The 27888-nt window shown below is 40.8% G+C and overlaps 1 protein-coding gene across 3 annotated transcripts in view; it reads left to right on the forward strand.

Moving 5' to 3' along the window:
* The window catches only part of MARCHF3 (membrane associated ring-CH-type finger 3), a 288564-nt gene that overhangs the window by 178373 nt on the left and 82303 nt on the right, over nt 1–27888 (forward strand). For all 3 annotated transcript variants that reach the window (XM_073676666.1, XM_073676651.1, XM_073676657.1), the window contains exon 3: nt 14772–14976. In XM_073676666.1, the coding sequence (XP_073532767.1) occupies nt 14772–14976 (205 nt within the window). The remainder of the gene's footprint in view (nt 1–14771; nt 14977–27888) is intronic.

A 27888-nucleotide genomic window follows, 5' to 3' on the forward strand; every position in this document is an offset into this window, starting at 1 on the left:
ACGCGCTGCAGAGACTGAAGCAGCGGGGAACGAGGAGCGGTAAGTGTGTATTTATTTATAAATCAGTGAGTACTGATAAAACTGGAGGACTGGGGAGGCATTTTACCCTATGGTGGGGGGGGGAGCTGCATTTACCCTATGGGGGGCTGCATTAAACTGCGTACAGGACCATGGGGAGTGCATCATACTTCGTACAGGACCATGGGGTGCATTATACTGCATGGAGGACCATGGGGAGTGCATTATACTGCATGGAGGACCATGGGGAGTGCATTATACTGCATGGAGGACCATGGGGAGTTCATTATACTGCGTGGAGGACCATAGGGAGTGCATTATACTGTATGCAGGACCATGGGGAGTGCATTATACTGTGTGGAAGACCATGGCAAGTGCATTATACTGTGTGGAGGACCATGGCGAATGCATTGTACTGTGTGGAGGACCATGGCGAGTGCATTATACTGTGTGGAGGACCATGGCGAGTGCATTATAGTGTATGGGGGACCATGGCGAGTGCATTATACTGTATGGAGGACAGTGGGGAGTGTATTATACTCTGTGGAGTCTGGAGAGGTGTGGGGTCCATTATACTGTATGTAGGCTTATTATACTGGGGGGCTGTGTGGGGGTCACAATTGGGGGATCATACTGTGTTGGGGTCACCATACTTTGCCCTGGGAGTTAAGGTGGGGTACAGTAGCCAGGGCTGTGGAGTCAGTAAGCCAAACCTCCGACTCCTCAATTTCCATGCCACCGACTCCAACTCTGACTCCCTCATACATGGCTCATGTGTAAGTGATAATTTTACTGTAGCACAGATTCATCTCAGCTAAAAGTCTAGACCCTTAGATCAGGAATAGGACAGACATTTATAGGACATTTCATAAATATACCAAATTCTTATGAAAAAATATTCCCCACAAACTGCATTGAATTACTATACCCAATTTATTATATATTTTAGGAGTTGGCGTTGGTCCATTTTATACCGACTCCGATTCTGACTCCACGAAAATGGACACCGACTCCACAGCCCTGACAGTGGGGTGATTATGCTGTGCATGTAGAGACTAATGTGGAGGAATGCACCATGGGGGTATCATACTGTGTTTGGGGGGCACTTTTGTTGGCATCACATTTTATGGGGCAATGAAAGAGGAATCTAGGACTTCAGCAGGAGGAAAATTGCTATGTAAAGGCTGGAAAGTTGTGAGATCTGCTCTTCTGTGGCCCTGACAACTATTTACATTATTTTTTTGGAGGGGGGGGGGCAATTAGAACTTCTGCTATGGGGTCCCATGATTCCTATGTACTCCCCTGATGAAAGCTTTTCTGTAATATTATATCAAGTTGATTTTAAAGTACTTGTTAAAATATGGCTTTATCTTCCGTGAGCACCACTTACTCTATTTGCTGCATGTTCTTGCAGAGTATCTTTAGATTTTATATATGGGATACCAGCAGTGCCAGTGTTTTTTTCTATTTGGATATTGATTTTAAGGTATCCAGCAAATACTTTTGCTATCAACACTTTTAATACCATCCAAAAGGTCATTAATAAAGAGATTAAAAATAATTGGACCCAACACATTAATACTTGTGGTACTCCACTGCTGAATATGTGCCAGGTTGCCTAGGTCCATAGATGGACCACCGATCAAGACTGTTAATTGGTTATTCTTATAAAACATTTATTAACACAATCGCCAATTCTGTGACCATTAAAGGTCACAGACTACTTTTATATTGACCACTCTTGAAGATAGGTCATCAGATTGGTGGGGATCCAACACCTGGCACCCCTACTATGAGCTGTTTTCAGTCCTGGTCGCAGATGGATGTCAACTGTGTAGTTGCCGCTGCCAGGTACTGCAGATTTATTCCTATTCATTAAGATATTTTATCAATATAAAAGTAGTGGAGCAACCCTTTAAAAAGACATTTGGGGGAATGTATTCATCCAAATGAATTGCTGTAGCTACTGCCTAAAATGACAGCGGCAAAAGCCACAAAACACGGTATAGAGATGACCCTAAGACAAAGCTGACTTTAGAGGGCTAATACCAACACGTATTTGTCACATACTTATGTCCTAATTTGATCAGTATGGCTTTCTAAAGCGATATTGAATTACAATTTCTTCTTTTCACTGAAGAGCTGAGATCTTTTGAAATCTTATTTCAACATTCATGTTCATTGCAGACTTTTATTCTCAGAGAAACGGAGGTCTTTTAAGTTCTTTTTGCACAGATGTCAAATAACATTAGAAGCTTTGCTGACACCAATGTGTGTAGCAATTCAGTAAGAAGATACTTTTCTATATTAAAAAAAGGAAGTATCTCCGTTGGCCTCATTTCGAAATGACATGCCTTCAACCAACCGTGACTACTAAAGTGGAAAAATGCCATTAATGGAAATGCATTACCATGCAAGCCAAAGAATTCAGAGTAAGGTCGCTCTGCTCACATATCATGCCCTCGTCTCAGGGCGTACTGTATCTCTTACGGTGAACTAATGCATTGTTCCTTATAATGGCAGTTGATATTATGTTCTTTTTATCTGCCTTAGTGTATCTATGTATAAAAGAAAACCTAAAAGTGGTTGTTTGGTTTAGAAAACCCATTTTTCAGTAAATAGATAATGGTCCCCCATTCAGGACCCACATCTATTAGCCAGAACAGTGAGCTGCTACAAAGACTATTTCTCTCTTTACATGCACGGCATATTCATGCATTGGATTGTAAGAACTGTGTAATGCATTGTTTTTTTCAACAGTGGCGCTGCAGGAAATTGTACATTTGCTCCTGCTCACGTTCGTTTTAATTGGAAGAGAATAGTCCGTGGTTCTGACAGATAGCACTCATACACATGTTATTCTATGGGACCATGCACATGTTCCTCAGACCGAGTGATCAAAAGAAAAAAAATCGCAGCATGCACGATTTGCCTCTGAGAATCAGATTGCACTCACCCATCCATGTCTGTGGGCCGTGAAAAAAATCATACCGTAACGTCTGTAAAGTGCTGTGGAATTAATGGCGCTATATAAGTGAGTAAAAATAAAATAAATAAATACCGCACTTGGATGACATCCGGGTGCCGTCTAATTTTCACAGACTGACATAATGGAGAAGGTGGAGAAACTTTTTTTTATTTTTTCTCTCCACCTCTGAGAAAATCATATCCCACGCAGGTTCAAGTCCCCTAAGGGGACTAACAAATACAGAATAAAGTAAAACAAATGTTTTTACAAACCTGAAAAACAAAAGCAAAAATACAAATGTTTAAATCCCACCCTCTTTTGCCCCATTAAAAATAAAGCAATAAAAAATACACATAATTGGTATCACTGCGATTGTAAAAGTCCAATCTATCAAAATATAAAATAGATTACCGTATTTTTCGGACTATAAGATGCACCGGACCATAAGACGCACCCCAAATTTTGGGGTGGAAAATAAGAAAAAAAATATTTTTTATAAGATGGGGTCCGTCTTATAGTCTGATTAGGCATCTTATCTGTGGGGTGGTGGAGCAGGAGGCAGGGTCCTTCAGGAAACCGGCCCAGCGGAAGAGGAGGAATGCTGCGGACCCTGGATATATGAAGCCGGTGCTCCAGCAGCTGTGAGTTGCGGTGATGATGGAGAAGGATCGCAGGTCCTTCCGTTCCCTGCCTCAGCAACCCGGCGGCAGCAGAAGAGGTGAGATGCCGGTGTCTGGTTGGGGCCTGTGGATCGGCTGGGGCCTGTGGACTGGCTTGGGGCCTGTGGACTTTCCAGGGGCCTGGGGCCTGTGGACTTGCCTGGGGCCTGTGGACTTGCCTGGGGCCTGGACCTGTGAGTGGCGTCCGGCGGTGAGGCAGAGGAGCCGGGCCTCTGCCGGGCTGTGAGCGGTGTCCGGCGGTGCGGCTTCCGGTGGCCGCGGCCATCTTCCTGAGGCTGTGATCTACAGGAAAATGGCCGTGGATCACGGCCTCGGGAAGATGGCCACGGCCACCGGAAGCCACACACGCTGCTCTGCCGCACCACCGGACACCACTCACAGCCCGGCAGAGGCCCCGGCTCCTCTGCCTCACTGCCGGACGCCACTCACAGCCCGGTACAGACCCCGGGTCCTCTGCTTCACCACCCGACACCAGCACAGGTACAGGCCCCGGCTCCAGCCGCATCTCACCTCTGCCGCCACCGGAGGACCCTGCGATCCCCGCTCCACCACCACCGGTAAAGTAACGTTCGGACCATAAGACGCATCCCCATTTTCCTTCCAAATTTTGGGGAAAAAAATTGCGTCTTATGGTCCGAAAAATACGGTAATCTATTCGGTAAACGGTGTAACGAGGAAAAACATCCAAACATCAGAATTGTGCTTTTTTGGCCGCAGTAAAAGGTAATCAAAACATCGTATCTAACCCAAAATGGTATCAATAGAAACTTCCGCTCAGGGCGCAAAAAATAAACCCTCACACAGCCTCAGATTCCAAAAATTTAAAACGTTATGGGTCTCGGAAAATGGCGACACAAGCAAATTTTTTTTTTTTTATACTAATTTACAATTTTTTTTTTACTATTTAAACAAAAAAAAGAACTATACATTTTTGGTATCTGCATAATCATACTGACCTGGATTTTACCGTGTAGTGACCATGGTAAATAAAAAAAATCTAAAAACAATTCTGGAATTACACTATTTTTTGCAATTTCAAAGCACTTGGAATTTTTTCCCGCTTTCCAGTGAATCAAATGACAAAATGAATGGTGTCATTCAAAAGTACAGCTCGTCCTGCAAAACACAAGCCCTAATGCCGATATATGGATGGAAAAGTAAAAAAGTTTACGGCTATTGGAAGAAGGGGAGGAAAAAATGAAAACGTAAAATAGCCCGATCACGAAGGGGTTAAAGTTGGCAAGTATGTTCATACTGCATGATAAGGCTCAGTTGAGTTTCAGAAAAGCGATGGCTTCATGAATAGAGTGACTTCTGGAACATTTCGATGATATGTTTAAAGCTTAATAAAAATGAAATCCTTATTAAGGGTCTAATAAACTTAGCATAAAAGTTGGCTGATATTTTTATATCCATCATTTACTCTAAAATGTGCAAACAAATCTGTAGCATCAAAATTGTCAATGTGCATCAGCCTATTAAAACAATGTAAAGGTACGACATTTACAAGTAGGTTTCAGGAGAAGAGCAGCATCCGAGCTGTATTAGAAGCAGAGCTAGCTTGTAAGATTCTCACCATGGTATTACTGGCTGTCATGTAAGAAATATCTGCAAAAATGGTAAAGCAGATTATCCAGGGGATCAGCGCATCACTGCTAAGCTATATAAATATGCCAGCTTTGAGTTTCCACGAAAATTCTTTCAGTGAAGCACATTTTAATATTTCCAACCTGAAAAAGAAGAGCATATCTAATGGAGTTATTAAATGGGACCCCCAGTGATATGCTGGAACCCTTTCTCTTCTATATCTATGGCACAAACTAATATTCATCATTGCCTTTGTGCGTGTTTTTTGCCTAGTTTTGTGTGTTTTGCGTCTTCTTTATTGTTTGCATCTAATTCATTATTCTATTTGCACCTTTCTTTGGAGTCTATTTGATAGGTGCTTGCGTTTTTTTCCGCTTTGTGGGCAGAGTTTAGCGATTCTAGATGTCACTTGATTCATCAATTGCGACTTTTTAAAATTTGACGCAACTCCACTCTACTAACCCCATAGTGTATTCTTAAGTATGCCAGTATTTCGGTGCAATTTTACACCTTTTTGCGAAACGTATGTCCTTACCAAAAATTTGCAAAAACAATGCAGACCAGAAAAAATGTCTTTTTTTTTTGCTTTGTGGCAAATTCACGAATTGCGTTCGCTATTTTGAAGAATTTGGTGCTAAAAAACGACAACTAATTCCACAAAGACAAAAAAGGAAAGTGACTTAAAAAACGCAAATGATGCGGGACAGAACAGTGACTTATGCTACCCGTAATACTGTATCTAATGCTAATATTGCTATCTACAATACTAAGCCATGCGGTCAGTTCATCATTATGTAGTGTGGCCCTTAAAATATATAGCGCCTTCCTAAATACAGTATTTCTATAAACAAATAAATTTGCTCCCTTTATTAGACTCCAAAAAAACTAATTGTACCCTTTACGTAGAATCCAGATTTCACAACACCAATAATAATTATTGCATTATTTAATAGATCACCTAGTCCTGATGAGGCTGATGTGCTGGTCTTGAAAATCCATGTCAGAATGAGTATACTCCAGATAGTAAAAAAAGCTAAAGAGCAATAGAGCTCAGAAGTCAGAGTATTCAGTCTCTAGTTGCCAGCCTGACTGACAGCTGCTGCTTGTACTGAGCAGTGTGAGATTTAAGCAGCAGTTGGAAGGACAGTGAGGAGCTGTCATAGATTTTCCAAGTAAGCACACCAGCCTTATGTCTAAAAAGACTTTAGAGATGTATCTAATGCTGTATGTAGTTTGTATTATGAAATATGGTTACAAATGTGCTTTCAAAAGAGTGTCATATAAATTGTACCCCTAAAAATAGAGGACATATAGATAGTGCCTCCAAAACTAATACATCCACAGAAGATCTGTAGTTAGTTGTCCAAGATGTTTGGAACAACCTCCTTGCTGAGTTCCTTCAAAAACTTTGTGTAAGTGTATCTAGAAGTGATGCTGGAAAGGATGGACTAAGGAATTTCCTAGTTTTATTATATACTTTTGGTTCAAAAAGACATTTTTTAAATCATGCAGCATTCCCGTGTAGTGTTTGGCTCATATGTATAAAGCTAACATTATTGCATTACTTTACTACATAACTGCATTAATGTTTACTTCGTAGTAGGACTAGCTTCAAACGGTATATATGCCATTTCTGAATTGATTTGTACCCGATCGGCTGGAAGTGGGCTTACCTGTCTGACTTACTTTAAATATAAAAGTGTAAATTCTTTGCTGCTTCACATTATTAAAGGAAGCATCCATATTAGGCTTAATATAAATTCTGCTATACTAAAAATCTAGCAATGTGAAATTTCTACCGCCGTATATCAATACAGAGTCTCAAGTGGAACTGCGTTTTTTAATGCCATTGATTAAACGATGGTGATTTATTGCGGCTGGGTTAAAATAAATATATTATATAAAGCTATCCAAAACCGCATGGGAGAAGGACTTTCTCAGGTAAATAAATCAAGTTGCAGAGACTGAATATGGTGTATTTGGCTGCTGTAAGATTAAACCGTATTTATTTCCTGTAAGAAAAGATAGAGATATGACTTCATATACATGGTATATTCATATAACATGTGGAAGGTTTTGTATAGTCTCAGGTATGTGACAGTATTTTCTGGTTCTGTACTGTTTCTAAAAGGGAAAACATCAATAAAAAAACACCTGATTTTAAAAAAGAGGTTCTGTATTCAGCAATATATAATTTACAAGTGTAGGATTGGATTGAGATTTGGGGAATTTCGTTGCCATGGACTCTAAATTTCAATGTTTTGTTCACAGAGTCACTTAGTTATCACTTTTCTCTTGTCACATGGCGCTCCATCATGCTGGAAAAAGCATTGTTCATCACCAATTTCTTCTGGATGGTTGGGAGAAGTTTCTCTTGGAGGATGTTTAGATCCCATTCTTTATCCATGGCAGTGTTCTTAGCCAAAATTGTGAGTGAGCCCACTACTTCCTTGGACAAGAAGCAACCCCACACATGAATGGTCTAAGGATGCTTTAGTGTTGACATGACACAGGACTCATCGTATCGCCCACCATTTCTTCTCCGGACAATCATTCTTCTAAATGTCCCAGTCTGAAGGGGGCTTCATCAGAGTAAATGACTTTGCTGAAAGTACAGAGATTAGACTGCAGAGGACTGGGGTAAAGTTATTTTCTGTGATGAAGCCCCCTCACAATTTTGGCTAAGAACACTGCCATGAATAAAGAATGGTATCTAAACATCCTCCAAGAGCAACTTCTCTCAAACATCCCGGAGCAATTTGGTGATGAACAATGCTTTTTCCAGCATTAAGAAGCACAATGTCACAAGGCAAAAGTGCTAGCTAATGGCTTGATATTTTAGATCCATGGCCAGGATCTCCCCAGATCTTAATCCAATAGAAAACCTGTAATCAAAACTCAAAATGTGGGTGGAAAAACAAAAACACATAAATTGTGATAAACTCCAAACATTGATTAGGCAAGAATGTGTTGCCATCAATCAGTTTTTTTTCCCCAGAAACTGATACCGGCATGTCAGGGTGAATTACAGAAGTCTTGAAAAAATAAGGGTCAACACTATACATATTGAGTCCTTACATAAACTTGATGTATTTGTCAATAAAAGTTTAAAATCCTATGAAATGCTGATAATTGTACTTCAGTAACCATAGAAACATCTGACTAAAAGATCTAAAAACACTGAATCAGCAACATTTGGACTTTATGAAGTCCAAAATTTGTGTCAGTCTCAAAACTTGGCCATGACTGTATATTACTGGGAGGAACAATCCCAAAAGAGAAAAAATCTAAAACTTGTTGCTGGCTGCAAACTTCATACCAGGAGGTCTGAAAATGAACGAAGGAATGGAGAAACTAAAACTAAGGGTCCGATTCATTAAGACTGGCATTTTACACATCAGTCTTAATAATGTGGCGTTTGGGAGTAATATGTGCTAAACTCGCTGCATCTTTTCAGTGGCATGCACCTCGCCAGAAATATTTTTAACGTAAAATAATGCGGCCACTATTGATGAGTTTGATGGTTGGACGTTGTCAGGTCCCTTCCGGTGTCTTCCCCAGCTCTGCCCTGGTGGTGCTGTCTGAAACTGGTGTGAAAACATCAAAAGCTGCAAAATTGTTGCGATTTTTCTTGACATTTCATAGTATCTTATGCCAGTTTTGTGGGGTAAACATTTTGAGAAATCAGAGCCTAAATGTTATTTTATTAATTGTAACTAAAGGCAAGCATTACATATGTAAAAATAATATTCCCATGTCAAAGGTGTCTATAGGCTTCAAACATTACTATTAATAGCCATGTTGTGCATTATAAAGTATTAGCAATCTCACACAAAGTAATTAGTTTATTGAGTGATTTCACTTTGCTTTTTATGATTTACTTTAGAAAACAAGGTGTTGTCAGGGTCAAAATATTGTGGCATTGCTAGGATCTTAAAAGATCAGAGGCCAAAGCCCCAAGTACATCTCCCCATTTGTTTCCTCCCCACCACATGAAGGGAGATCTATACATATAAAATTATCATATACCACTTTTGTTGCTATACCAGGACTAAATATTACCTGAATACTAAAACACACTATACAAAACAGGATTACTAAAATTGCCACACACAAGACCCAAATAATAGCGATATCATTGCGCCACCTGCGCTGGGACTCTGATGTCTTGTAAGCTGCAGGCCTCCAGCAGTCTACAGCCTTCAAGACGCAGAATAATATGGCAGGAAACTTGTGACTACTTTTTCTATCATGGGATTGAACTGTGTCCATTTTATGTTAATACTCACACAGTTCAATGTGGCGGAGATCTGGCGTTCCGGACAATAAGTTTTGGGGTCCGGAGCCTCGGATCTTTAACATTATTGATGCAACTGATTTCTACTATTATTTTTCAACTAAACATTACACAAGTAAAAATAACATATCATTGGGCCATAAATGAAGCCATAAATAAAGAGTTTATATTTTATATAAATGCATAATGTTCCTCAGGATGATGTATTTACCATAAAAAAGGAATGCCCATTTCTCTTGGATTCACTGAAGTTGCTGTGGTAAACTCTGTGGTCAATGGGCCACAATCAAAAGGAATGAAAACTCATGAACACCTATTTTTGTTTTCTATAGCTACTGGTAATTTTCTTTTAATGCCTTGTGGTGCTTTTATGTGGTCTACTCAGTGGTTCACAAGAAAAAATATACTGTAACTTGCCAAAACCATTGGATGTAATCATAGTAGTGTATCTTGTGAGGGTTTCCTCACTCCAAAGGCACAAGGAGGGAACCGTCTTGATGGTCATACTATAAACAAAGTCTTTGGGTTGGCATAAGGAATAATAAGAACAGTGTATCCATACTTCTAGAATTGAATATCTTTGACTTTAGTTGGGTTTGCTTCTCAAAGTTCACCAAAGGATTCATCAACAGGCCCTAACTGTGACACAACACAATAGTGTTCCACTAAGGATATGAGATTGATTGTTTTAAGGCGGAGAAACAAAATAATAACCTTGTAGTTATGTTACCTTTTAAAGGCTAACAAAAATAAAATAAGTGATGTTATAAAGCAAGCGTTCGACACTGCTTAGGTCTCTTCATCAGGCATGGTATAACAAAGTATCTAAAGATACATACCATAAGTCAACATATATTTGCCGATGGCAAGTAATAGATAGTAATGGGCAGCACTTGTAAATATATAGTAACCCGCCAACTTAGTGAAGAAGGTAAGTCACTGAAAAAAGTGAACAAAAATGTTCAAAAAATTTATAATATTTCTTTATTAGAACTCAAACAAATAAGACATAAATATAAAAAGGTGCCTCACAGAGAGTACATATATGATGGTCAAATAATAAGAAGTATGCACTAATAAGAATTGTTATGGTGAGTTCAGGTAATTTCTTTGTAGCAGTGTACAATAATTAATCCATAATTAATCAATCAAATCCTGGGGTGGAGGGACATGGTGATGATCTCTGGTCTTGGCTGCAGCTAAACTTATATTTACAATGTAATACTGTAATTACTGATTTGAATGCTGAGCCATATTACTCTCTATGCATGTCTAATATCAGAATAACAGGGTGATCATATATTTATATGTTTGGATTAATTCTTAAACACTGCAACAAAGAAATTACCTGAATCCTCCCCTAACAATTATTAGTGCATTCCTCTTATTATTTGACCATCATACAGTACAGACCAAAAGTTTGGACACACCTTCTCATTTAAAGATTTTTCTGTATTTTCATGACTATGAAAATTGTACATTCACACTGAAGGCATCAAAACTATCAATTAACACATGTGGAATTATATACTTAACAAAAATGTGTGAAACAACTGAAAATATGTCTTATATTCTAGGTTCTTCAAAGTAGCCACCTTTTGCTTTGATGACTGCATTGCACACTCTTGGCATTCTCTTGATGAGCTTCAAGAGGTAGTCACCGGAAATGGTTTTCACTTCACAGGTGTGCCCTGTCAGGTTTAATAAGTGAGATTTCTTGCCTTATAAATGGGGTTGGGACCATCGGTTGTGTTGTGCAGAACTCTGGTGGATACACAGCTATTAGTCCTACTGAATAGACTGTTAGAATTTGTATTATGGCAAGAAAAAAGCAGCTAAGTACAGAAAAACGAGTAGCCATCATTACTTTAAGAAATGAAGGTCAGTCAGTCCGAAATATTGGGAAAACTTTAAAAGTGTCCCCAAGTGCAGCTGCAAAAACCATCAAGCGCTACAAAGAAACTGTCTCACATGAGGACCACCCCAGGAAAAGAAGACCAAGAGTCACCTCTGCTTCTGAGGATAAGTTTATCCGAGTCACCAGCCTCAGAAATCGCAGGTTAACAGCAGCTCAGATTAGAGACCAGGTCAATGCCACACAGAGTTCTAGCAGCAGACACACCTCTACAACAACTGTTAAGAGGAGACTTTGTGCAGCAGGCCTTCATGGTAAAATAGCTGCTAGGAAACCACTGCTAAGGACAGGCAACAAGCAGAAGAGACTTGTTTGGGCTAAAGAACACAAGGAATGGACATTAGACCAGTGGAAATCTGTGCTTTGGTCTGATGAGTCCAAATTTGAGATCTTTGGTTCCAAGCACCGTGTCTTTGTGCGACGCAGAAAAGGTGAACGGCTGGACTCTACATGCCTGGTTCCCACCGCGAAGCATGGAGGAGGAGGTATGATGGTGTGGGGGTGCTTTGCTGGTGACACTGTTGGGGATTTATTCAAAATTGAAGGCATACTGAACCAGCATGGCTACCACAGCATCTTGCAGCGGCATGCTATTCCATCCAGTTTGCGTTTAGTTGGACCATAATTTATTTTTCAACAGGACAATGACCCCAAACACACCTCCAGGCTGTGTAAGGGCTATTTGACCAAGAAGGTGAGTGATGGGGTGCTACGCCAGATGACCTGGCCTCCACAGCCACCAGTCGAGATGGTTTGGGGTGAGCTGGACCGCAGAGTGAAGGCAAAAAGGCCAACAAGTGCTAAGCATCTCTGGGAACTCCTTTAAGATTGTTGGAAGACCATTTCCAGTGACTACCTCTTGAAGCTGATCAAGAGAATGCCAAGAGTGTGCAAAGCAGTCATCAAAGCAAAAGGTGGCTACTTTGAAGAACCTAGAATATAAGACATATTTTCAGTTGTTTCACACTTTTTTGTTAACTATATAATTCCACATGTGTTAATTCATAGTTTTGATGCCTTCAGTGTGAATGTACAAGTTTCAAATACAGAAAAATCTTTAAATGACAAGGTGTGTCCAAACTTTTGGTCTGTACTGTACATGTACTCTCTGTGAGGCAGCTTTTTATATTTAGGTCTTGTTTATTTGAGTTCTAATAAAGAAACATTATACACTTTTTGGACATTTGTGTTCCCTTTTTTCAGTGATTTACTTTCTTCAATGAGTTAGTGGGTTAGTACTTTGTTATACCATATCTGATGAAGAGACCTAAGTAGTCTAGAAAGCTTGCTTTGTAATATCACTTATTTTATTATTGTTACAAGATTATAATTTAGTTTCTCCTACTGAGAACAATCAATCTTTTTTTAAGTAGCTAGCATGGTACCAAAACCTTTTTTTACTTTTACACACGTGGTCAAAATTGTTGGTACCCCTCGTTTAATGAAAGAAAAACCCACAATGGTCACAGAAATAACTTGAATCTGACAAAAGTAATAATAAATTAAAAATCTATGAAAATGAACAAATGAAAGTCAGACATTGCTTTTCAACCCTGCTTCCACAGAATTTTTAAAAAAAATTAAACTCATGAAATAGGCCTGGACAGAAATGATGGTTCTTCTTAACTTAATATTTTGTTGAACAACCTCTTGAGGCAATCACTGCAATCAAACGATTCCTGTAACTGTCAATGAGACTTCTGCACCTCTCGACAGGTATTTTGGCCCACTCCTCATGAGCAAACTGCTCCAGTTGTCTCGTGTTTGAAGGTTGCCTTTTCCACACGGCATGTTTCAGCTCTTTCCAAAGATGCTCAATAGGATTTAGGTCAGGGCACATAGAAGTCCCATGGATCTTAAATTTCTGAATAATATGTGCAACTGTAGTTACAGGAACATCAAGCTGCTTGGAGATGGTCTTATAACCTTTACCTTTAACATGCTTGTCTATAATTTTCTTTCTAATCTCCTGAGACAACTCTTTCCTTTGCTTCCTCTGGTCCCTGTTGAGTGTGGTACACACCATGTCACCAAACAGCCCAGTGCGTATCTGTAGCCCTATATACAGGCCCACTGACTGATTACAAGATTGTAGACACCTGTGATGCTAATTAGTGGACACAACTTGATTTAACATGTCCCTTTTGTCACATTATTCTCAGAGGTACCATCATTTCTGTCCAGGCCTATTTCATGAGTTTAATTTTTTTTTAAATTCTGTGGAAGCAGGGTTGGAAAGCAATGTCTGACTTTCATTTGTTCATTTTTATAGATTTTTAATTTATTATTACTTTTGTCAGATTCAAGTTATTTCTGGGACCATTGTGGGTTTTTCTTTCATTAAATGAGGGGTACCAACAATTTTCACCATGTGTGTAACTAAGGATGTGAGCACATGGCTTCTTTTAGACACCAGCATACCCGCAATGATATTGAAGCAAGAGATGCTTCAAGAAAACACTGTCTTCTTTAATGTCTTTTGCGTCGTTTTTACAGCAGCTTTGCCTTTGTTTTTTTTTTCCAAGCAGAACCCACCTGAAAAATGGTGAGAACATTTCCTCTAGCTTCAAAGCCTGAAGTGGTTAAGAGGTGAAAAAGATGGAACATATGCACAGCAAGTTGTTTTAACATTGTTGTGTATATTTTCATGTTTGGCATTTTTTTTTAGCACTTGAAAAAGACGTTGCGTGCACATACCCTTATGCCAAGATTTTAACAGAAGACAACTTCGATTTGACGTTGACTGGAACCAATCTTGTGCCACTACATTTTATTTATTAACCTTTTTTACAACTAACATATTACACCTTATTGATGATATGTTCTTTGTGCAATGATTACAACAAAGATTTTGTTGAAAGTAAAAATTTATGTGTACGATGTGGAATGAGTTAAACCTCAGAAACCTTTCATTTGGTTGACCCAAGAAACTCCAGTTCTCTGGTGACTGGGAAGTCACTGATTCACTTGGATGGGACATTCCACCCACATGTTCACACAGGCCTTTTCATGTTCAGTGATGCAAGGTGGACAGAGTACATGAAATGAGAAGTCATGCCCTAAGAGAATCTCATTCTAACTTTAATCATACTGAACTTTTTAATATGTTTAACTAGCCGGAATTGATAGTTCTAGGGAAAGGTGATTTCCATATTTTATATTCCCTGCAGCTAAATTCTCAACTGTCCCTGGAAATGGTCCAAGTCAGTATATAAGTATGTTCCAATCTGTTTGTACCCAGCCGACATAGATGAAAGATATCTATAATGTCAGATTCAACATAAAAGTATGTTGTTTTTCTTACAGCACTTTCAATGATCGCCCAATGTGCAGGATTTGTCACGAAGGAAGTAACCAAGAAGACCTTCTCTCCCCATGTGAATGTACTGGAACGCTAGGGACAATACACCGCAGCTGCCTAGAGCACTGGCTTTCATCCTCCAACACAAGCTACTGTGAACTCTGTCACTTCAGGTTTTCTGTGGAGCGCAAGCCTAGACCATTAGTAGAGGTTAGTAAATAGTGCATATTGCCAAACTTACTAACATATACTTCCAAAAACAATACTGGGAATAGTGATAGAAAGCAAGTTTTTGGATTTGTCTATTACCACATTATAAAACATGTGGATGCAGATTAATGGCTTCAGAATAAACATCTATATTCTGGTATGTCTTTTATGCTGGGATGAAGCTTGCTGCTTCATTATCCAAACTCATTAGGATAGGGAATAACTTGCTGATCGCATGAGGGGGCCAACCGCTAGGACCGCCAGTGGGAGTGGGGCATGGAAAAAGTCACCCTGGTCATAGACAGCAACTGATATACTGTATGACAGTACAGTCCATAGTGAATAAAGATTAAGATTGAAGACTGTGGACAAAATTGAATACAGCAGCGGGCACTATTATCTGGGCACACTGGGATAGTCAGTGACAATATGCTCAATAGGAGAATAAACTTAGGACACAGAGTATTCATGTGCAATGCTGTGCTCCGCAGATCAATCTATGCAGGCCGGCTGCAGGGCAGGAGCACCGAGATGATTCAAAATTTTGGTAAGAAGGTGTTTGGCCAGAAGTGGGCCTACATCCCATTTGTCTTTTCCATTTAGAGGAACATGCAAATGGAATTCATATACTAAAAGGATTTGTTGCATTCATGATGCAAACCAAAGCAAAGGGGCTCCCTGACTATTAAGGGGTTCGTCTGGGTTCTGTATTGGGTCCATTTTTACAATGGAAAAAAAAAATGTCCTGCAAGGAAAACTTTTTCTTCTGTTGTAAAAACTGGTACTAAACAGAACAACCATGGACCCCATAATAATCAGCAATGACTCCTTTACTTCTGTTCTCATAACTGATTCAAATGAATACTTTTGGTTGCTAATTCTGTTTGTTCCTTTAAATGTAAACTTAGCCTTACTTTACATGGGTATTTTCTTAACAATACAATACATGTGATTACAGACTAAGCTGTTCAAATACTGGATTGGTGGAAGGGAATAAGGGAGCGTTAACGATCCATAGTTCAGGGGTCGAAAAATACTTGCATTGTGCCAGGTGCTGGAAAATCATGCTGCTATCAATCCTTATCCGATTTTAGTAAAAACCCATTTCATACATTTTTTGTCCTGTTGCTTTGGTGAAACTTGCAGCAGAACCATTGAGTTTTGATGAAAACACACAAACGGTCTGTGATATTTGGGTAATATTGCTCTTTGTCAAACACTGTAAAGGATATATTCACAAATACCAATAACTGATGAAGAAGCTGTGCCACTTTTGGAAAAAGTATCTTCAAAAACCATAGCATATTCTCATCTCTGATCCAGAGGAACGAGGTTACAAAGAGTGTTTTCTGCTCTGGAGGACCTGTCCTGTTCTGCATTGAGCAGATAAGCTGTTGACTTGAATCTGCAGTGGGTATTGTTTAATTTCCCTTGTGGTGGCGCTGCAAGAAAAGCGAACACTGCCAATTTCTTCTAACAGATTGTAGCTGATTGGTGGGGGTCAGAGTAGGGTGACACTTGGTGATCAGCTAATTGTCAAGGGACCCTATTAACAAATAGTGATTACTGCCCATTTAGAGAAGCCAATTTATCAGAACGCTCATCTCCCAATTATCAGCCTGTGTGTATAGGCCAGCAATCAAACGACAAACATACAAAACACTCATTCGTGATGGTGAGATGATTTTTTTTAAGCAGGCTTCAAAATCATTGTTTTCGGCAGCACATTGTCCTGTGCAAACATGAGATGTGCCGCCGATAACATGATTCTCTATTTGCACAGAACGATTGTATGGACGATCTCTGGGCGCATAGTAGTGCTAGTGCAATCAGCCTAAATAGATGATTAGAAGACCGCTGAGCCCTTATTGTCCAATGTGGACAATCCCTTTGAAGATCACTAGATCATAAAAGCCCCCGTCTCACATAGCGATATCGCTAGCGATATCGCTGATGAGTAATGTTTTTGGTGACTCACCAGCGACCTCACCAGCGATGTCGCTATGTGTGACACTTTGCAACGATCAGGCCCCTGCTGTGAGGTCGCTGATCGTTGCAAAGTGTCCTGGATCATTTTTTGGTCGTTGGCCTCCCGCTGGCCAGCACACATCGCTGTGTGTGACCAGCGGGACCAACGATCTGGCTGGTAACTATGGTAAACATCGGGTTACTAGGGGCACGCGCGCACTTAGTAACCCGCTGTTTACCATGGATACCACTCTGCTATGGTGCGCGGAGGCTCCCGCGCACCGTAACAGAGTGGTATCCATGGTAAACAGCGGGTTACTAGGGGCACACGTGCACTTAGTAACCCGATGTTTACCATAGTTACCAGCCTGCTCCTGCTTGCAGCAGGCTGGTAACGGGAGCAGGACATCGTGGAACGATTCTTTCCACGATATCGCTGCTCCCCTGATCGCTGGTGAGCCTGCCTGTTTGACAGCTCACCAGCGATGTATTAGCGATGCAGCAACGATCCCTGACAGGTCGTATCGTTGTCGGGATCGCTGCTGCATCGCTTAGTGTGACGGGGCGATGTCTCATTATAACAAGATCTACTTTCTAGTTGCCTACTGAACAGGAATTTCTATAGGATCACACATTATCACAGTATCCATCTTGGAAATGGATCTTAGTACAGCCATAATGATATATTTTTTTGTGTTATTTTGGTTTTACATTTAATTTTCTCACATTTTCTAATACAGTTTAATTAGTGAACATGAACATGTGTTACCAGGTTGTCAAGTTAAAGAAAATCCTTTATGAACTGAAGTGTTCAGCTGATGGTGGGGGGTTGGTGTAGCTGATCACCGCTAAATGTTAATTTATATTTGCATTTTTACTACTTAATTGCATATATACTGCCTTTACCTTACCAAACCTTCTTATTATTATTGTTTTTACTGTTCTTGGAATACCTGGTATATAGGAATAATAACTCATGCCATGTTATGTCATCCAAAATTAAGGTTAAAAAAATTTCGAATAGAATCAGTAAAGGTCGTTATATCGTGCTCTGATATCCTCCTATATCCATTCATCACAATTCTATCTACGCTTCTATATTCACCATTAAACCTCAGACATAGCCCATTGGATCTTTTAAGTGATTTCATGAAGAATTATGGCTCTTTAAAATGTATTTTGTCAAGCTCGCTGGCTTTACGATGGTTGCATTGGGCTTTTTTTTTAAAAACTCTATTTCCCAATAATATGCGCCCGCATACCTGGGCACAATAGGTGGGCGTACCGTTCTTGACAACACAATTTCTGTTCTAACAATAGACACACAAGAGGATTCTTTACTCTTATAATGCCGGTGATCATATTTTCATTTCTTACTACAGTCATCATTGAGTACAAAGACAGAAATGTCTATATGCCTAAAAAGTTGTGAAGAAATACACATTGCACAAAAAGTATTCTACAGGGTTTCACATACAGTTTACTTATCGCTCTAGTGTCCCGGATAATAGTTAAAGCACAATACTAATCTAACAGACTAAGGCTATTGTGAAGCGTCTCTCCAAGTTTTAACACAAAGTCATTTTTAGGTCCAATCTGCCTTACTGAGTTATTCATATATAACTTAATCCTCTACTGGAGATAGAGATCCATTTTATAATACAGCACTACACATCATCATCAGCCATAGCATTCAAAGGGGTTGTACAAGGACCAAGGGCTGATCGTTGAGTTCAACCACTAGGATCCCCACTGATCCTAAGAAGGGGACTATGGAGTCCCCTATTTTACTGGAGCAACTTTCGAGTATGAGAATCAGTTCTCCACTCATTGGCCATGGCACTGGTGGAGGTAACTTACAGTACAACACAGTTTGGCTATTTCTGTCCTTACCACAAGCAATAAATAGTGTGTTGGTGTATATCCCTCTATTCAAACGGGGAACTCCAGAGCCCTTTCTCAGGATTAGTAGTGGTCCTAGTGATGGTCCTGCCAGTGAGTTAACAACATATCCGGTGGGACAGGTGATAACTTTCAAACTTGTTGCAAACTTTTAAGGGTTTTTTTCATTTCTGTTTTCTAATAGGGCATGTGAACATCATAGAGGGTGGCTTTCCAATAGGATCCCCCCTTTATAAGTCGCAGTGGAAGACATTAACAAGGAGCACCTCTTGCTCTGGAGAACCTTTCCTACTTAAAGGGGTTATCTGGAACTATTTTATTTTTTTCTTATGTACCTAAAACTTACAAGCAGGTAGTTGCTAACTACCTGCCTGTTGTGCCAGGCACCGATATCTACCAGCTCAGAGCTTTTACAGACTGCTCCTGCCGATGATTCTGTGGCTTCTGGTGATGTCACACCGACAGTGCAGCTGCTTCTTTTCCGCTCTGCTCTGTTGACAAGGCATGATTGTCAATGTCATGCTGATTTACAGCTGGCTCCCTGCTGCTTAACTGCGGGGAGCCGGATGTCAATCAGCATTACGCCTGCAGTCACGCCCCATCGACAGAGCAGCGCAGAAGTGGAAGAGCAGCTTTATTGATGTGAAGCAGCAGAATCATCAGCTCAGAGCAGTTACATACCGGCTAGAACAAGCAGGTAGTTAGGAACTACCTGTCTGTCAGCTCTTAGTCCCATGAGAAAAATAATAGTCCTGGTCAACCCCTTTATTTGGGTTAGCCACTCATTTTACTGACCTGCATATAATTCTTCATTTTCCCTGCATCAGTTGCTAAAGTGGACTTCTACGGGTATCACCAGCACGTTGGTGAGGGTTTTTTAATCTGGACCTGTAGAGATCAGCAGATTATCAGGGCTGGCTGGAATTGAAACATGAGTTGTCAACCTGAGAAACCCCCATTGAAAGGATAATATTCTGGCTGGCCACAGCAGCCATTAGAAGAAGCCTAGGAGCTGACTACATACTGTTTCATTATTGAGTTCTGGGTATAAATTGAATGCGGTATGATCCTAAATTCTCCCTAATGGGGGCTTCAGGCAGCTTGATCTTTTTTTTACTGAAATCTACGTCTGTAGAATATGGAGCTTTGTATTAGAAATGCAGCGCTCTGACCACTATGAAATATATTTAGACATTAATATTAATCAGACATTAATAAAAAGATCAAATGTCACAGGCAAACCAAAAAAAAATGTTCTTTCTCTTTCTTGCAATGGTTTTTGTCCTTAATTTACAAAGTCTCCATACACAATGTCTGTTCAAGGAAAAATTTGCACCATGTCCGATTTGCATCCGATATTCGGATTGCACTCGGACGTGTAAATTAATGAGTCCGTTGAAAAAATCATACTGCACTCGGATGGTATCTAAGTGTAGTTTAATTTTAACAGTCTGACGGAATGGAGAAGATAGAGACTTTTTTTCCATCTTCTCCTCATCCAAGAAAATCGGATCACACTGTGCTGACATTCTGATCGCAGTGGGATTAGGACAATCAGACGATTCTCTCAGATGAGAGACAATACGCTGGTGGGACCCGAGGCTAACACTCAGTGCATTCAGTTAGCCTTTTTAACACTTTTAATAATAGAAATAGAATAAAATCAAATGAATATGAATTTCCCCTTTTGTTATCAGCTACATCACACTGATATTACTCCTCACATTGAACTCTTCATTTAGTTTTTATATGAGTGACACTGTTTTAAGACAGTGTTTATTTTGGAGTTTCCTAACTCTCCCCCATTATTTGCGATTTCCATCTGGTCAATGGGGAAGGATAACCAAACCAGGACCAGCACACAGCAGCCAGATCTCCTATCGCTTTGGGGGAAATAGATAATTTAGCTCCAGTCAAATCTTTCTTTTTAGCTTTAAGTGAAAGTGAGCTATAAAGAAAAGATTTTTCGAGAATGCTTGACGTATTCTCATAGAATAAAGGTAAAATAACATGAAGGCATCTGAATATAATTTTTTTGTTTGTCATTTTTATATGTACAAAATTACTCTGGCGCTTTTGTTTGTTCTTTCATTTAAAAGCACTTCTCCCCATGAGACGCAGAGACCTCATACCGTCTCCCAAAATTCCCTTATTCTACACAATTCTTATTCTCGCATGATTTAAATGCCTGCCGGAAATTCATTCCAATTTTACTTTTCATAAGCTTCATGACTGATTGAGATCTTTCCATATCTGTCCCACGTTCCTCTAAGAGATGCAGACAAGGAGCTGAAATTAGAATGTAGATTCAGTGTCTGTTCCTTGGATGCCGAAGAATTTGCCAGATTAAAGTCCAGACCGACTAAATCACATCATTATAATTGTTTTTTTTATCCTGCTTGTCCTGATTATTCATGTCATCTGGCTTTTCTGCTGTAAAAGATAACAGTTCAATCTTGACTTTGACATCTCGGAAATTAACCCATTCAGCACTCTAAGGGTTCATCATGAGCCTCCGGTTCATTACACTGGAAACCAGATGAAACGCATTATTGATTAGTACATAAAAATCTCCTATATCACCTACAGGGTGATGACATTTAAGGCAAGTCTTTGCTTATTTTCCCTCGCTTACTCGTCTTTGGGGGGCTGAATATAGAACCATATTTTATCGGCTTCCTACAGCTTATGTTTTCACATAATCTCAAGCTGCGCTGCAAATGTCTAAAGTCTTTTTTGACCTTTATGTTAATGCTCTTGGAGAATTATTCTGAAAGGTGAAAACCCAGAATAAGGGCGATCAAAGGTCTGTGAACTGTTACAGATTTATTAAGAAAAAAAGGCATAATTATACTTTTAATTATTCACTACTAATGATGTAACTATTCCAAATGTGATATGGATCCTGAAATAATAACTCCTTCGTTCACGTACTGATACAGGAACATGATGAGACTGAATGTGATGTGCTCTGGACATCACTGTCAATGTCGTTGGCATATAAATTGAGAATTACCATTAAGATATTTAACAATCTGTACCCATGCTTTGCCAATGCACTTAACTGAAGAACTTACTGACAATGATGTCAGACACTGCGATACTCTATGACATTTATATAACTGGAAAGACCAAACAATACGAATTAAAGGCATTCTTACCTCAATTAAATGTCAGCATTTCATAACTATAAATTATTATCGGACATAACACTTCATAAGAAATTCTCTCACTTACTCCTTAGCAATAAGATAATGATATGTTCGAAACACAATAACAAAAAAGCTGCAAAAACAAATATTACAAAAGTGGAATAAAAAGACCTATAAAAGTCAAAAATATTGAAATTACGAAGTCTATGTCAAGTTTCTGTGGAATTGGTCCTATACTGGGGTAGAAACTCCACAAAGAACTCACTAAACAAAACAAAAAAAAATAAACTTAGGGCCACACAACACTATCACAGTCTGAATCATGTAATAATCAAACTCACAAACTACCAGCTTTCCAAAGTAGCAATACAAGAGCTGGTGGTCTGTGAACTTTTTATGATACCATACAGATTGTGATAGTGCTAAGTTGCCTTAACAAGGCAATCACCAATCTGGGGCTGTCCTTTTTATCTAATAAAAGAGTGGGCTGCTCCAAACTGATGATTTTATTAAATGTAAGTTATTGCCAAAAGTGCTCATAAGTAACACTAATGCCCTCTGCCAGGACCCAACTTTCTAGCAAAAGTCAAGTCCAAACATCCTGATTGTGGGATCTCGGGATGTAGACCCTCCACAGACCCTCTAGCAATGCAAGAGTGAGATCTTGTGAGATTTCGCACTTTTCACTTATCCAGTGCTGCCACATACTTTACAAAGGTGTTGCCGAATGGTAGAACATCATTATAGCGGTTATCGGTAGGTGGCAGCTTAGTAAAGTCCGCTGCAGTGCTGGGTTAATACAAAGAGCAGCCACAAACTGGTGATAGGTACTCTTTAAAGGGGATTTATGGGACTTTAACCCCTTTATGACCTTGGACGTATGAGTACGTCCAAGTTCGCACCCCCCTCTTTGGCGAGGGCTCCGACGATGAGCCCGCACCTTTCCGGGGACATGACTGCTGATCTGATCAGCTGACATGTGTCCCTAACAGCCGCAGATGGAATCGTGATCCACTCGCGGCTGTTAACATGTTATATGCCGCTGTCAATCTCTGACAGCGGCATTTAACATGGCCGCGGCAGAAGGACGTGAATAGTCCCGCCCATCACATGACCACAGGTCGCCAATGGGTTGGCATTATAACCCGGGGACTGCAGGAGACCCCTGTGGTTGTCATAGCCAAACTGCTATGAGTGCCACCCAGCAGTCAACGCTCATAGCAGAGGAACACTTTTGTGTTACACATAGCTGAAGCTCTGCTACGTGTAACACAAGCGATAGCAGCTTCTAGTCTCCCATGAAGACTATTGAATCAAGTGAAAAGCAAAATAGAAAAAAAAAATTAAAAAAATATAAAAGTTCAAATCTCCCCCTGTAGCACCGGCGTCTTTGCTTCCTGCCACCATCCCCCAGCAGAGATGCCGATCCCCTTACCGCCATGGGCCCCAGCCTGAGGGCTCCGCTCTGGCATCCTCTCTCCATGCCGACAAAGCCCGGGGTGCGCACACTGCGTGCAGATCCCCGGGAACTGTGCTTAGGGCGAGCGCTTCCCTCCTCTTAAAGGGACCGCGCACCGTTCTAAAGTGTCTCCGGCCTGGAGAACTTTGGCTATTTAAGGCACTTCCTCCAATATGGAGGTGCCTGTGCAACTTAGTTTTTTGTGTGTAACACTCTGTTTAGTTCTCAGGCCCCAGTACATGTACCCGCCCGCCTGCCTGTCTATCAGCCGTGCCCTCCTGCCTGTATATCAGCCATGCCCACCTGCTGGTCTGTCAGCCGTGTCCGCCTGTGCCTGCCTCCTGTCTCTGGGGGTCAGCTGCCAACCATCCGAGGTCAGTACCGGAGTAGCACCTGGTTCACCTTCCTCGTCCCTCCTTGGATCACGGAGTCGTTAAGCCGCCGTAGATCTGAGGTCGGATTCGGTAAGGCACCTAGTTACGCCCCTCCAGCCTCTCCTTGCACCGCGGCACAGTGGTTCCACCACCCAGCACGTTACACCCCCTTTCGCCCAATTCAAAATAAAACTATGAAAAACCAATCAAAAATACACATATTTAGTATCGCCCATTCAGAATCGCCATTCTATCAATATATAAAAATAATTAATCCGATCGTTAAACAGCGTAATAAGAAGAAAATCAAAATGCCAGAATTACGTTTTTTTGGTCAACACAACATTGCGTTAAAATGCAATAACGGGCGATCAAAACATCTTATCTACCCCAAATTAGTAACAATAAAAACGTCAACTCGGCATGCAAAAAATAAGCCCTCACCCGGCCCCAGATCATAAAAAATGGAGACGCTACGGGTCTCTTTTTTTTTCACAAACATTGGATTTTTTTTTTTCACCACTTAAATAAAAAATAACTTATATATGTTTGGAATCCACGAACTCGTAATGACCTGGAGAATAATAATGGCAGGTCAGTTTTAGCATTTAGTGAACATGGTTAAAAAAAATTAAAAAAACAATTGTGGAATTGCACTTTTTTTGCAATTTCACCGCACTTGGAATTTTTTGTTCCCGTTTTCCAGTACATCATATGGTAAAACCAATGATGTTGTTCAAAAGTACAACTAGTCTCACAAAAAATAACTTCTCACATGGCCATATTGAAGGAAAAATAAAAAAGTTATGGGTCTGGGAAGAAAGGGAGCGAAAAATGAAAAATAAAAACCCAAGGTGGTAAAGGGGTTAACAAAAAAAAGTCCCTATGCACTAACAGGCAGGTAGTTTCTACCTACCTGCCTGTTGTACCCTGCGTCATTCTCCACCGGCACAGAGCGGTGGTCACAGACTTCCGCTGACGTCTCATCACTGCCTAATTGGGGGAAGCCGGCTGTCAATCATCATAACACCAGTAGTCCCACCTTGTCAACAGGAAGGGAAAAGGCTGCTTTGTTGATAGGGAGCAGCTGAATCTCCGGCAGGAGCGGTCAATGACTGGCGTCGGGTATAACAGGCAGGTAGTTGCCTCTGTTAGCAACTACCTGCCTGTTACTGCTTAGGCACATCTTATTTATCCCCTTTATTTTTACTTTTTTATTTTGCTACTTATCAGTAGTTTACAAACACGCTGTCAAAGTAGTATTTTGTATTCTGTTACTAAGAAGCATTTAACAGAATGTGGCTAATCTTAGTAAAAGTCTACCTACGTTTTCTGAATTTGCTCATGTTCAGTCCCACTCAAAACAAAGATCTGCATATGACTCGCCCCCTGGGCCGTGGGGCACTCGGATCCGGGCAATAGGGGAACGATGGGGGTAGTAGTGGCGACCCGGTCCATGGCTCAGGGTGGTCAGACCAGTGGTAGTCCCTTTAAAAGTTTTAAGTGATGTCCGACTACGCCACCCGTGGATTGTGGTTATTAGGAACCGCCGCTGCAAGGCAGACCGCTGGGGCTGATGATGTATGCAGCTGGGATAGTGTGACTCCCCACGGGAAGAGTGCGGCCCCAGGGCAGTATAATGGAAGATGGGGGTGATGGTGTAGGGCGTCCCAGTACTGTTAGTGCTGGAGGAGCAAGGAGCACGCAGACAACAGGTTGCAGTCCAGGGTCTTTACTAGAACAGGTGAACTGACCCACAAACAGTCCCGGCTAGGAGGGGACCTGGATGTCTGAGAGCAATTGGGAAATTGGCCCTGGTCAGGGTGAGGGTGTAGGCCTACCGTGCTCTCTGCGCTCCTTCTGGCTATCTCCTCCTGATAGGGTAACAGCCCACGGTCCGAGCTCACCATGTATTCTCGCCTGTATGGCCTGCAACGTGGGTCCCTTTCTACTCCCGGCCTGGTACGGCTTTGCTGGTCCCTTCTGTTGTGGCAGGGCCTCCGGGCTTCTTAGGCCAAGAAACATACAGTCCCCTGCGGACTGGTTATCTGCTGCAGGACGTGGAACCTCACAGCCTCAGACACCAAAGTCTGGTAAAATAGAGTTCTTTGTCTGCCAAGACAGGTTCACTTCGCCTCTTGTCTCTGGCTTGTGGCTCTCCTACTGCCACACTTCCTCTTAGGGTGCAATACAACTGTCCCTCTCTGCTCTGGGACACCTCTCAATCCTGAGACAGGTCGTCCAGTTCTCCCTAACCCTGCCCCCAGTTCCAGCTTTTATAGGGGCAGCCTGCTCCCCCTACTGGCCTGTGACAGGAGGTATTGCATGCTAATGTTCCCCTGACCAGAGAACCTCCCCCTTGCTCTCGGACACAGCTTTATTATATTTGTGGCATCCAGGCCAGGGTGACACACATACTTTAAAGAAAAAGAAAAGCAAAACTATTTTTACCCAAAACACACGATTAATTGTATATCAGTAGATCAGAGCAGAAGCCATTGTTTAGTAATGTGTCTTTTAATTTTGTAAGACTGGCAACAGAAAGTGCAGCAGCCATGCTGGTTGTCACCTTGGAGTGAGCTTTTCAGAAATTGATGTTAAAACTGTCAATATGTCAACAGCTAGAGCTGTAAGAGTAAATGACATCCTACTGTGCCAGCAAGTCATTAAAGCCATGCCCATGACAAATCATCCCCATACTGAAGATGAGAGCATAGGAGGCAGAGCAGAAAGCTTTGTTTCCTACTGCATAGAAAAGACCAGCCCACAGTGCCGATTATGGCAGGTCTGTGCTTCTGTTAAGAAGCAGAATCATCGCTTATATTAAAAAAATCATTTATTTTGTACAGTCTAGCACTACGATAATTTCCATAATGAACTGGAGGGACACTTTAAGGATGTGTAATTAATCTACGCTCTGTTTCCACTGTCTTCAGAGATTCCGCATAGAGCCTACATCGCAGATTGTATAAAAATAAATACCATGAAAAATTTTCCCACCTGAACTAAGAAACTAAAATGAACCTAGCAAACACCATGTAACTCGAGGGGATCCATAGGCTGCCGTATTGAACAGAAACTTTATTTATGTAGTAATGATACATGAATAATAAATAAATGTACAGTTTAAAAATTTAGGCAAAATTTTTCATTTCTAATGTCCTGCGACACAACATACAAAGTTGTAAACCTTTTGGCTAAATTTCTGCTTTTTTGTTATGTTTCAAAGCAATAGTAATAGTAGTAGTGATATTAGTAAAGTATTCATGGAGTCATAGGGGATTTAAGGGAACTTGTCACTTGACTCATGCAGTCCAGACCAGGGGCAGCAGGGGCTGACATACCATTGGATCAACCTGTGCAGTCGCAGAGGGACTCAAGAGATAAGGGGGCCCATTCCCACCTCCAAAGCATCCCCCCACCCTGATGGGCAGCATGAATCAGAGCCTGGATGCACGATTTTGCCCAGGTATATTAGTCTCTGAAACGCTCTGACGTTTCACAGAAAATATAGTTTGAAGAGCAGGCCATGGATTAGTCCAGCCCCTTCCACGACTGGCTTTGCCCTGCACCATACTAGTTGATTCACAGGTCTCCTCCATGTGTGTTTGTAGAGAGAGACCTGTCCCTCACCTTGATTGGAAAAAGGAGAAGCCAGTCAGGAACGACACTGGACTACTCAGGTCTTCAAATTATATTTTCTTTGAAATGCTGGAGCGTCTCATACAAAAACATACCTGGCTGCAATCAAACATCCTGGCTCTGATTCATGTTCCCCATGAGACAAATTCCCTTTAAAAAAATGTATAAACAAATAGAGCGGATCAAATTGATTGAAAGCCAATCGAATTCAAATAGAATTTTATGAAATTTACAGTTCTTGGTGAATTCGAACTGTTTGCATTTTGATTTGCCCGAATCGCTAAAAAAAATTCTCGTCGCCTTTTCACACATTGCAGAATATTTTCTCAGACACAGAATTCTGATATTAACTCATGCTACACTGCAAGGGCTTCCCCGTAATGCCTTGCAGCTATAATATCACATGGTATACAAG

The sequence above is a fragment of the Phyllobates terribilis genome, unplaced genomic scaffold (genome assembly GCF_046119375.1).
Source record: "Phyllobates terribilis strain yellow unplaced genomic scaffold, ASM4611937v1 Scaffold_1__5_contigs__length_1240528914, whole genome shotgun sequence".
NCBI classification, from domain to species: Eukaryota; Metazoa; Chordata; class Amphibia; order Anura; family Dendrobatidae; genus Phyllobates; species Phyllobates terribilis.